The sequence below is a fragment of the Lissotriton vulgaris genome, chromosome 2_1 (assembly GCF_964263255.1).
Source record: "Lissotriton vulgaris chromosome 2_1, aLisVul1.2, whole genome shotgun sequence".
In the NCBI taxonomy this organism is placed as follows: Eukaryota; Metazoa; Chordata; class Amphibia; order Caudata; family Salamandridae; genus Lissotriton; species Lissotriton vulgaris.
The window spans coordinates 775,055,385-775,068,914 of NC_141687.1; the positions used below are offsets into that span (position 1 = coordinate 775,055,385).

Sequence of the window (13,530 nt, forward strand, 5' to 3'; positions counted from 1 at the left end):
GAATCCGCAGGCCGCGCCTCCCCCTCCACCGATCCGTTGCCAAAGGAGGTACATCAGATGTAGAATGATGAATCTACCCACCCTAAAGCCTCTGCAGCTGTCTCTCATTAGCCGCCCTCTTGGTCCCGGACCCCTCTTGGACCACACCTTGGAACACTGCGCCTGCACCATGAACTGCTGCATGACCGCCACCGGGCAGCTCCTGCGGATGCTATGACCGCTCCCCTTGCATGCAACTTCTACTGCTGACCTTATGGGCTGATGAGACTCTCTACGGATTTCCCCTGAGTGCCCTCGCTGAAGCTGGGAGAATCTGGCCCGCCCTCTTCCTGCTACCCACCCAGGAAAACCCTATACTGTTCTGGTTTGGAAAGTTCGCTACCCTGCGTCCACTCTCCCCTGTTGGGAGTATGGAGCATGAGGAATTTGGAAAGGGAGGAAGGGTCACACGACAAAGCAGGATTAGGCTGCTGTTGTGGGAGGGAGGAAGGGCTTTGTTTCATATCACTTACTACTGATCTGATAAGCACATGTATGCCCTGTTTAGTTGACCCACGCAGCCATCACCCGCTACCCACCACTACAACTCCGATACGCTGCCATGGAGAACCGACCTAGTCCCCCTAACTATAAATTATTGACATGGAACGTACGAGGCCTGGGTGACCCTCGCCAACACCGGTACATTCTCTCTTACCTAGATCGCCACAATATTCACTGCGCTAAGCTCCAGGAGACACATCTAGGTCCCACCGCCCCTGGTTCGTTCGCTTCACGATGGGCGACCTGCAGATGCTTTTCCTCATACTCCTTGTACGCCTGTGGTACGGTTATATTGGTTAAGCGCACACTCCCTTATAACCCATTGGGGCTTACGCCGACCCGCAAGCCGATACAGTAATCTATGGGGTAAGGCTGGCTGCTCAATCCATAACACTTGTCTCCTGCTATGGACCGAACACTGACAATCCTGAATTCTTTTGGGTCCTTTGGGATAAGATTCTGGACACTGGTTCGACACATTTGATGTAGGGAGGAGATTCTAATGTTACCCTTGACCCGACATTAGACCGATTGCACCAGCAACCCCACCACTAATCCACTGCACACTACAATCTCAACCACATCATCAACGACCATGGTCTTGTCGACGCCTGGCGCGCCCTTCATCCACATGATAGAGAGGGTTCATGTTTCTCCGCTGCCCACTCCTCCTGGTCGCAAATAAAAAACTGGCTTCTCACTAGAGGGTTAACCCCATGGTTGTCGCCCGCCTCTCACCTTCCTCGCACATATTCCGACCTTTCACCGGTGCTCATCACTTACACCCCCTCACAATGCATCGCCATGCATGTCCTTGCGCTTGCCCCCGCAGGCCCTGTTAGACCCTGTATTCAAGGCCAAACTTGAACATGAGATCACTGATTTCTTCCTCCACAATGAGACCTGAGTCATGCGATACTCCACGATCTGGGATGCCTTTTAAGGTTACCGTTCGCGGAATCTGCATTGCCCAAATTGAGGGGGTACTGAAAGACATCCGTTCCACACTCTACAAGTTAGAGCTGGATCTCAAACTTTTATCTAACCTAGTATGGGTGGGGCCACAGAAGAAACTAGCTGTGGGAAGAATGATTTTTCCACTGCATGTTGGGGGTGTGGGGTATGCTGTGCCTAGAACTGTATGACCTCGCTACTCAACAGCCTCCCTGGCAGAGAGGTTGGAAGACACAGATGTATGCAATACAGCTGAAATTACATGCTGCAAGAGACTGATACTTGTCTGCACACTGCTAGAAACACCAGGGCAGCCATGAAAACCAAGGCACGCCCGATTAAGGTAATCAAAAATTGCTGGCTTAGATATATAGGAACTATGGGGGGAGTGAAACCTTGTGCCCCAAATATATCCTTATGGAGTTTATTGAAAATTGGCTTGCTCACTAAACACTTTGATCTGAGAGTTTGGACGGTACCTGGGGTTCACACTGTAGGTGACTTATGCTGTGATATACTTACATAAAAATCTTAACAGCAAATTGCCCAACATCACAAAATCAGGGATTGAAAGTGAGGAGAAGATGGTTCTCTACTTAGCTAAAAAAAATGATTTCAGTTTTTGAACTGCTTAGTTATCAGGAGGAGCACAGGGATAGTGGGATTGTAAAAGCATCTGTGACTCTTAAATGTGGTTCCAGGTTGGTCAAACTGAGAAGAATCGGTCTGTCCTTAATAACCTTCATGTGGCCTGTTTCTAATTGTATTAGGAGTGGAAAGGAAATTCAAAGTTCTTGCACCTTACAAATACAGGGTTTGTACCAAAACATTTATATGTGTTGGTACAAATGGTCAGCAGTGGCATGTGTGAGAGTGTTTTTAATAATTAGAAAATACTGTTTAACCCCTTGCCTGCTGATGACGGAACCGCTCCGTCATCAGCTGCGGTGGCGCTGTGCTGATGATGGAGCGGTTCCGTCATGGCCCGCTCGGAGCGCCTGCGCGGCGCGAATTCCGCGCCTGCGCTGAGCGTTCCATTGAGCGGGGCGGGCCATGACGGAACCGCTCCGTCATAAGCACAGCGCAACCGACGCTGGTGACGGAGCGGTTCCGTCACCAGCATGCGCGCGCCGTATTTCCGCCCCGCCCCCTTAGCACTGCGGCGGAATAGCCACCGCAGTGAAGGGGTTAACATAGACATAGTTTAGTTAGCCTGAAAAGGCTTCAAATAGCTCTCATTTACATCTGTTCCTATGTGCAGATAGAATGTGCACTTTTATTTTCTGTGAATGAGCCTTCTCCATGCAAACGAGAATCCTAGTTTGTTGTGGTATTTACCGTTTTATTATAATTGTACCAATGTGCCTTCCTTGCGAGGAAACCATGTCCAAGATATGCCTGCATGCTACAATTTTCACGGTCTTTTCCTGGACATCAACAAAAAGGCCTTTCATTCACTAAACGTGTCATTGTTTTGTTGAGTTACAGAAATACGCCATCATCTTCATTTCCTATTCAAGCCTCTTTATAAATATACAGCAAAGTAACTGTTTACTAGGGGCCAGATGCATCAAGCATCCATTTTGCGATTCCTTATTAGCGAAACATAAGGAATCGCTAATAAGGAATAGCAAAATGGAATGCATCAAGCAATCACTACAAAAATAGCGATTCCTTAGAATTCCTTAATTGCGACTCGCAAATTGCGACTCGCAATTAATGAATACCTCCCCATTCATTCCTATGGGCCTAGAGGCCCATAGGAATGAATGGGAAGACAATCTCAATTTGCGAATCGCAATTAGCGATTCGCAAATTGAGATTGCGAGTTCAAGGGTGCAGGGGTGTCCAAAGGACACCCTGTTGCACTCCTGAATTTGATCTGTGCACATATGTTGCGCACACACATGCCCTTAGGGCATGTGTGTGCGCAACATGAAACTTTGAAAAATGCACAAAAGTACGTTTTTCAAAGTTTTTGCAAATTACCATGAAGTTGTACTTCGTGGTAATTTGCGTGCCCTATTAGCGAATTCGCTATTTTTGAAACTTTCATGCATTGCATTTAAGGAATCTCAATTTGAGATTCCTTAAATGCAAACAATCGCAATTTAGCGAATTCTCTATTTGCGATTTTTGCATTTGGGATGATGCATCCCAAATGCAAAAATACCGGTTGCAAAGGGGCAGATTCTGAGAATCTGCCCCTTTGCGACCGTTTTTTAGCTTGATGCATCTGGCCCTAGATATATATTCTTTTATAGATTTTGTGTATTTGAAAAGTGATTGGTTCTAATAATGTTTATGTGTTAATCCAGCCCTATTAGCTCATGTCAAACCACACTGACTGTGTGGATTTTCTGCCTATAACCCTACCAAAGAACATGTTTCTAGGATATGTGCCAGACATTTCTTGCTTTCTTAAATGTGCAGGCTCTATGTCAGTCTGTCATTTGAATTAAACATAATCTTTTGGTGCACTCTTTGGAGTTAGACTCATTTGTTCTGCTTGCTTAACCATACCTTGGCTTTGGCACTTTAAAAAAAAAACGTATTATATCGGTTGATTCCTCATAACGTGACTAATGACTTTTTGCCTTCTGTATTGATCGAAATTGTTGAATGAACCTTTCTGGTTTTGACTTTAATTCTTGTCGTGTGGAGGTTTTATTTGTTGGTACTGGGCTGAGGCTTATGAAGACTCAGACAGCCCGGATCACATGCCTTGACTCTCTTTATTATTCAATTAGAGCATCAACATATGCAACCAAAAACATGGCAAGATAGCCTGAAAATGCCCATGTAATGATTTTTGCATTTAACAGAGAGTTCTGAATTGTGCATTATTGTTGACTGGGAGTTAATACAGGGCATTTTGAGCACGTGATAGGTGCTCAGTCCATTGCAAGTGAAAGATGAAGTGTGCTGCACAATAAATATTAGACAGAAACGTAGCTCACAGGCTTTTCTATGAAGTGTTGAAGTTATTTAAGTCAGATTTACTACAGCAAGCCTTAGGGAAATACTCTGTGGTAGGATCAGCAATTGGGAGTATCACTCAGTAAGCATCGGTGATGGAACTCATTTTGAATGTCTGTATTTGCTTGGTGGAGTGAGGAAAGGTCTTCACTGAATGGGACCTCCAGTTTGATCATATTTGCATTGGTCCAAGGGAAGGCCCAAATGACTCATGTCAATTAAACGGTACTGTTGAAGGACTCACAGGATTCATGCGCCGAGTTTTGTTTTTTGATTCATTGAGGTGGAGCCAGTTTTAGGACATTGATTGCTGGACATAGACATATTTTTGGCAGTCAGCATCAGGGAGCTATCCTTAGACACCAACAGCTAGACACAGCAAAATGGGACATTACAGCAAAGGCAGAGGAAAGATCTAGCCGAACGAATGTACACATGGGGCCCAGAGAGTGATCGAGTAGGCACACTCTTTGATGATCAGTAATGTGGTATTGGTCCAACGGGGAAGTTGAACGCTGCATTGGAGGGGGAGGGCTGGGGGGAGAGTTCTGAGAAGGGATTTTGTCTCTGGGTGGGAAAGGAGTTATGCTGTAACACCTTTCACACATGATTTGGTTATGCAGGGTAGAGGCAATCTGAGCCTTTAGTGGTCAGACAAGGTCTTGGGGGACCTCACATTTTTAGGTGGGGTACTAATAGAATGCTGGAAACTCTTGGACCTCCAGGTGCCTGTAGTTGTAGAAGCACTCATTAACCTACACCAAGTGGGACAAAGACTGACCAGCTTTGCCCTGCATGCAGCCCCACTTTGTGGGCATAGTTTGGAACTCCTGGACTTGAATGGTTTAACCATCCAGAATGAGATCTTAGCGGCGTGCCATTGGTGTTATCTATGATAATGTGTGCCCACCAGGGTTCCTTAATATAAACACTACTTTGTCCTTGTATGTAGCATACATTGGAGGTCTATTTACAGACCAAATAACACACCATACCACAAGGAACATCTGGGAGCCGGGCACACAAGTATGCTTGATGGTTTTTCAGTCCAAACATCTGAATGATCATTTTTTAAAAACAGAGCATTCTCAAACAAATTATTTAGCCTTGTTAGCAACCTTTCTATAGCTTACAGTCATGAGAAATGTTATCTTTAAGTGGCATACTCTCACTGACTGCAAATCACAGTTGCATATAAGCCGATGTACTGATGCACTGAGTGACTTACATAATACACATAAACAAATATTGTAGTACTCTTAAGGAACAATGTGGCATAATGTTCAAAGATTGAAAGACGCGATGCATGTTAACTGTAGTGAAACAGAAAGAAAATGTCTTACCTTTAGAAACTGAGTAAACTCTGCATAAGATAAATGTTTCTTTCGGTTATGGCCAAAGTGCAGTCGAATAAATTCACAATCCCAGTTGAAAGGGATATGGTGATGAATAATGGTCTGCCCAAAAATATCTTTGACATCACCTTTGAAGAGAAACATACATTTTTAATTCTGTGCTCAGAATCTGTTTTAACAGATTATGAAAATATTGCAATACATATTATTCACAGAAACCTACAATTTACCCTTTTGTTCATTCAGTTTATAGAACATTACAAGGTGGCAAAATTACTCAGCGCGTTAAGTGCACAGTAACACCGACAACAGGTCCTGAGTTCTAACTCTGAGAAGGGCAAGTCAACCTTCTATTGTAGGTAAATTAGCAATAGTAAAGCCTGTTACTTGTGCTTAATAATGACACAAGTGTAGTATAAGATGTAGTGTAGTATAAAATGTAGTATAAGATTCAGTATTGTAGTAATAGTAGTGGTATTGTATTATTATTAACAGCTTACAGTATTATCATAATGTTATTATCATCATCTTCATACCATCAATGGCAACTTCAAACAGGTGATTGATTGAGACATAGCCCCCTAGTAGAGAATGGGCCAGATTTGCAAACCTTTTTAGCAGTCGCGAATACTCCGATTTGACATATCAGAGGGTTTCCTACTGCCGAAACGTATACTGGTATGCACTAAATCCAGCTTAGAGCCAGTAAAATGTTACTAACTCCTAAACTAGGTTTAGAAATAGATAGTGAACCACAATTTGAATGGTCCGTGCTGTGAGCTTCCCTTCCAAATCGTGATTCAGTTCCCTATGTACCAATGGTGATAAGTTACAGACTTCCAAGTTGAAGTGGTAACTCATTCACAAAATGGAAGGGGTCCCCTTTGAACCCATTCTCTCTTGCAAATTGGGGTGAGCGCTTCAAGGGGAGTAGGCGGTGGTCATGAGGACCAACTCTCCCTGAAGTTTTTCAAAACTGAAAACTTTTTTTAAGCAGTCCAGTTTCCTATGAGGAAGTCAGGCTGCTAAAAAAATAATTTTGAAAAGCTATCACAGGGATGTTGGTCAGCTAAACCTTGCAGGCCACCATACTTGCAATCACAGGCAATCGTAATGGTCGCAAATTGCCAATTAATATTCATTAGAAAGGTTAGTCTGTTACCCATAACAATTCAGCATTTGGAACCTATCTGTTACTACTTATGTCGCTTTGAAAATCGGACTCGGTTTGCAAAAAGTAGGTGTGCAATTTGCTACCACTTTTTGCAAATAAAATCTTCATACATCTGACCCCATATTACTAGGTAAAAATCCTAGTAGCACAGCCTCACAAGCTGAATCAGACTCCAGTTCAGGAGGGTAACTCAGAATCATGGAGTCACTAGACTGATGAAAGCCCGACAAGGTCACCCCAATGGCAGAATGCATGCAGTACAAATGCCATTTGGACTGGGGTCTTCAAACGGGAGGGCGGGCCCCCTGGGGTTCCTGAAGTGATCCCAGGGAGAGGTGCGGGGAGGGGCACCAGCCACTGGCCAAAAGAAGCATTATGCTGATAACAGGGCTTAGTTTTAAGCAGAAAAAAATGAGCAGCAGTAAGCTGCTCTGTAATGGACCATCAGTAATATCTATTGTCTTTTATATCCTAGCTGGGAGTATGTGTCAGAAAGGAAGGGACTCCAAGTATTCTTCAAAACCCTCACCCCCATTTCTAATAATCACACTGTGGATACTTTTACACTTTACTAAGGCATGCCTGACCAGAACAGAATGTTTGGCAACCATGCATTAGTTTGCATTTTTTTTTCAGAACAAATTTTTTATTATTTTCTTAAGAGAGATTGCAAGTAAACCACAGTACTCCGAACACCGGAGGGGCTGTGAGCATATATTTAAAATGCACAGAATAGCAATCAATACAGTAGTCAAAAGAAAGCATAATTACTATAGTTTACCCACCCCCCTACCCGGTATTAACCCCCCCCCCCTGGTTCCCACCCTAGCCCCTTGCACAATGTCCTCACAGGTCCAAGAAATAAAATCATTATGTAACTAGCAATGCATACTTTCCCTCACCATGGTTCTCAAAGCATCTGCACAGTATCTACAAGTTTGCATTTTTTAAATGGTACTTCACTGCAATGTTTGAATAAGTCTAGAAACATTTAAACATTCCCAATTTAATAGAATTTTGAAAAATTCTGAGGGGGGACCGATGAGTTTTTTTTTTACCACTGGGGAAAGGGAGGGAGGGCGGCATTAAAAAGTTTGAAGTCAGTGCATTAGCATAGCTCAACCTTCGAAGAAAAAAAGTAACAATATCCAGTAAAATTTGTCATGCATATTTACAAGTATAAAAAGTGGTCTACAGTCACCACTACATTTTAGCATTACTTTAGTAACATACATTATGGTGCTTTGGGCCCCAGGGTATGCTGTGCTACATACATGTTATTATTAGTAGCAGAAATAGTAGTAAAACGTTCCCTTGGCGCTGCTTTCATTCCACTATTTCCTGAGTAAATACGCTGTCTGTGGGTGTCGGGAAGTGACTGAGTGGCATAATTTGCATCCGAGGAATATGCAATTATGCAGGCCCATAACTGAAGCTTCTGCACAGCAAAGCTCCGGAATGCAACTTACTGTATTAATTTGTTATTTAAGCATCTTGAAAAATGTATGTACCTCTCATTTCATCTCAACTGGAGCCCGCTTTATGTCACACCCACATTCGAATTCTTTTATATTTTATGTGCAATAAGAAAAGACTTTGTGAATATTAAAAATGCACAGCGGTGATTTGGGGTTTTATGTTTTATATTTTACTTTACTGTATGTGTCCTTTCTCTCAGAAACTGTAGGTTAGTTGTGCATATAATAGGCACTACCAAGTCAGAGGAGTATTTGTTGCAAGTTCTGCAGTGTAAAGTGATGTACATGCAACACAATATCTTTGATCATAGGGTGTATCATAATACATTTGTGAACATATCTGATATATTTATTTTTTAAGAATCGATATGGACTATTGAATCAAAGGTGAAAAAAGGCGCTGGCCCCGAGCAATTAAAGAAAAAAAACCATGTTCCCCATCTGCACTAAAGCACACTGCTCTACTACCACACTTCTTTCTGTCATAAGTCCCACAGCGTAGGGAGAGCCATTTTAACACAATGCACCCTAGCAAAGTAAGCTTGGTGGCTCCCCCAAAAATAAACAAATTACTTTTAGCATTATTATTATTATTATTATTATTATTATTATTATTATTATTATTATTAATAATTTTATTACGATTATGATTAATAATAACCACGAAAACAAATAGACAAGTAATAATAGTAATCCACTTTTGCTTTCCCTTCTCACCAGTCGCTGTTTTGGCTAATCAAGATGGTTTCTCAAAACCTTGCAGGCAGTGTGGGTACATTTAGGACTGCTAGAGGCACCCTCTTGTCTTGAGCAGTATTACTTGTTTCTTTCTAAAATGAACTGTTTATGTTCAACTAATTGGGCATTCTTTGATGTATTTTGTCGTTTTGTGGGATGATAGTGGCTCTAAAGTGATTTACCTGCTTTCTCTGGAATATAGGGGTTGGGGCTGCTGCAAAAAAATGCTACATGATGTGGAAGGTGTATAGGAATTTAGAAACCATGGGTTGAATACTCGAACATCGAAATCTTCATTAAAACAAAAAGCAGCGGGAGCCGAGCCCTTTATTTGGGTGTAGGAACAACAGGAATTGTGAAGAAACGTAATTTGAGATAGCAAACTTTAATTAGGGTTTTTTTTAAGAATGATAAAACGCAGGCTTCAAAAACTCAAGCGATCTAGGACACATCAGGTGCATGAAGGGATTGGCAAAAAGACAAGAATCTGGCGGAAAGAAGAATGACAGGGTGTAATTTACTGCACGGCACAGGCTCATGGAACATCAGGAGAATGTAAAAAGCCTTCATTGGGTAGGAATAGTGAAAAACTCAATCGTGAGGCTAGAGACACATTTTAAGAATAATTAGAAAGGACTATGTTTGAACACTGAAAAGGCGACGAGACTGTGGTAACTGGCGATGAATCTTATTCCGATTTTTTATCTGTAGGAAAGCATTAAATGTAAGGAAAATGGAGAGGTGTGTGTGTAGGAACAAAATTATCTTTTTGTTAATGGTTCTCTACTCTGTTTAGATGAATTAAGAGAAAACAGGGAGTGTCTAACTTACGGCTGGGGCACACAAAGGGATAAAGAAGTGGTAAAGGGGGCATAGGGGCACATGCATCAAGGTAATCAGTTACGTTACCAAATAGCGGATTTTAAGATTTCACTATTTGGTAATCGCAAATGCCTATGCATGAAGGATTCGCAAATATTTTTGTGAATACTTAACATTCCCTAATAGCGAATCAATTGCATTCCCATTCATTCCTATGGGCCTATAGGCATATAGGCCTATAGGAATGAATGAGAATGCGTTTGCAATTTGGTAATTGCAAATTACGAATGCAATAGCAAGAGTGCTAAGGGGCACCCCCCAAAAAATTAAGTGTGCATATGTGGCCACACACATGCACTTTTATGCATTTTTCCATGGATTCTCAAATTAGAATCAACTTGAAGTTGATGGTAATTCGTGATTCCAAAATACAGGCATCGCATTTAGATAATTGCAATTTGCAATTTCCCTAAATGCATTTGCAAATTAGGTTATCGCAAAAATTATGCTTACCTATTTTGCAAATGCAATGTCTTTGATGCATCGGAAAAGGCATTTTACCGGTCACAAATGGGCTGATTCTGTGAATAGTTGATGTTTGTGCCCCATAGAGTATAGAGACAGACTACACAGGCATGCAGAATATCCATAACATTAGGTAGTTCAGAATGGATAGCATTATCATGGTTCTGCCATTTCAATGACGGCAAAATGCAGAAGAATGCTGGAAATGGACAGCGTTTATATATGGAACTGCACAATGATATGGGCATTAAATGAACCTGCAGCAGATGATAGACCTACAGAGCTAAAGATTAGGCAAAAGGTGGAGAATTTTACCAGAACCTGCAAGGAGGGGAGGTAAGAGATTGTGTTAATCTGTCCTAAAAAATAAAAGTTAGGAAAAATAAGAACCTATCAGCGGCACAACCAGCAGCGGCCGGTCCATTGGGGCTGGGGGGCCACAGCACCCACTTTTTGCCCCTCATGAACAGTGGCTGTCAGGCTGAACAAATGTGCAGGCTCCTGGCTACCTGAGCTGCACTTTGCTGGATTGAGGAAGTCACAGCTCCTGTGGGCATGCCCTCCTCAGCTCAGCAAAGGGTGCTCAGGCTCTCCCCTCAGTGACGAGGGGTAGCATCACTAATTGCAGAGCTGCAGGTAAGAGTGTGTGTATTTTTTAAATTAATGCTTGGTGCCTGCATGCGTGAATTTATGAATGTTTGGTAATGAGTGTTGTGAATGGATGTGTTTGTGTGTCGTTGCGCGCACATGTGCGAATGCAAGGATGTGAGGGTGTATGTGTGTGTGTGTGTGTGTCCCGTCTGCCCACCTGCCTCCTAAATTTACAGGCCACCACTGGGCACAACACATACAAATAATGGTTTGATATGTTTTGTAAATGTTTCTAGAAACAGAGGTTTGTTATCTAGACCGCCTGGTACCATGAACTTGCTAAATGTACCTTCCTGAATCAGAAAAACGGTTGTATTGCAACCACCTCACAACAATATTAGAGTGAGATGTCTTTTCGGTAACAATAAATCCCTTAGTGGAACTGTACACCCTCTCTCATTAACCCCTTAACTGTCACCAACTTCCCAGCTTTTAGGTACACCCAGTGCTGAATAAAAAAAAATCCTAATTTTTTTACCAACGTTTTGGCATTTTGCAGAGAGGTAGCACATTTCTAAGTCAAGCCTGTAACAGCACGCATGCGCTGTTCTGGCGAAGACTTTATGTGAGGGCTTTTGAAATCTGACCACACACTCGTGCGTGTGGTTTTGTTGTTGTCGCAGGCTATTGGGCTTTGCATGCGTCTTTCTAAGAAAGACAGCACGCAATTGGGCAAAGGCGGTGCATGTCCCGCATTTGCTCCACCCACGGCCTATTGCTTGCAGTTACCCGCACAGGCCACATCTGTTTTCAATTATCGTGCCCAGACATGGGCGCAATAATTGAAAACAGATCGCTCGCTGTGGCGCGCACCACTCGCAGGTTTGTTATTATTACTTGAGTGTGGGGACCCTGGACCCAATGGCATCTTAACACCTCTCTCTTTAATACAGCACACACGGGCAGTGCTCGGTTATATAATGAGTACCCTTTAACAAAAACTGCACCAACAAGTGTGCTCTGCTAGAACAGATGCGGCCGCCAATGGGCGGATTCGTGCTCCTTTGTGTCATTTTACGAGCACTCGTGTAGCGCCTTTCTGCTGTTTGCACGGGCTTGCAGCGCTCCAGCATTCCGACTGCAGACCTGGCGGTCGGGGTATCACGGAGTGGGGTACTGTGTGGAGGGATGTGTTGAGTGAAGTGCGGCGTAGCGGCTCATTGTTTTAAATGAACACCCATGTCTAAGCCGAGTTTGAGATGTGTGTTTGCCAGGGCGAGAGAATCATCGGACACTAAAGGGCATCTCGATTCACGCCAGGGGAAGGTTGGCCCAATGCCCACCCCGGTTGGTTTGGGTTGTGTACCTGAAAAAAATGTATCGACATCGGAAGGCGTTAAGGCTCTGCTGTGAGGCAAACGTGTCACAATGTCTAAATTCAGCAAGGACTCATATGTGTAGACCCCTCAAGGTTTTCCCAAAGAAACTAAATATTTAAATAAAAAATATTGAAAATGAGTAGAAAAAAATGGCCATTTGTAACAATGTTTTAATCTGTAACACTTTTGTCACAATGGCCGATTTTCAAAAGCAATATACTGTTACATCCAGCAGATCCTTCTGGTTGCGAGGATACATAGGGTTTATAGGTTGTCCAAGAACCCAAGCTACCCTGAGTCAACCACTTAGTTTTACCGTACAATAGCTTTTCATTGTGTACCGTATATAGACCAATTCATATAGAGAAATAGGGATCGTGAAAAATGGGTATCAAGGAAACATGTTTTATCTGAAATTTGCACAAGATATGGAGTTTAGGGGTGCGTGGCTTGATGTTAATGTTAACTGGATTTGTACAGCGCAGCTGCTACCCTAAGGTGTCCTGGTGCTAAGGTGAGGTCCTACCCATGGAATACCTGAGTGGGTGTAGCTGGTTAGTTGTTAAAGAGCCACGTTTTTAGGGACTTCCTGAAGGCTAACAAATTGGTCGTACTTCTTAGATGTAGGGGGGAGCCTGTTCCAGGCCCTAGCTGCATTGGTGATGAAACTTCTGCCCCCCCATTTTGCTTTTTTTATTTGTGGTATTGTTACAAGCTTGGCCTCTGATGAACGGAGTGTTCTTTTTGGTATATACCAGCAGAGTTGTTGCCTTGAAAAGTCAGACCCGGATCCTTGCAGGGCCTTGAACACCAGGCAAAGTGCCTTAAATTGGGTGCGCTTTTTGACTGGTAGCCAGTGGAGTTTTCTTCTAGATGCATACTTAGGGATACCTGTAAGGAGTCTAGCCGCATCATTCTGCAGCATTTGCAATTTATGCATGGAGCCTTTTTGCAACTTAAGGTATAGACCATTGCAATGGTCCAGCAACTTT

The 13,530-nt window shown here is 42.9% G+C and overlaps 1 protein-coding gene across 1 annotated transcript in view; it reads right to left on the reverse strand.

The window, feature by feature from the left end:
• The window catches only part of SLC25A12 (solute carrier family 25 member 12), a 486,415-nt gene that overhangs the window by 242,803 nt on the left and 230,082 nt on the right, over positions 1–13,530 (reverse strand). The window contains exon 5 of the mRNA XM_086956111.1: positions 5,820–5,959. Within this exon, the coding sequence (XP_086812237.1) occupies positions 5,820–5,959 (140 nt within the window). The remainder of the gene's footprint in view (positions 1–5,819; positions 5,960–13,530) is intronic.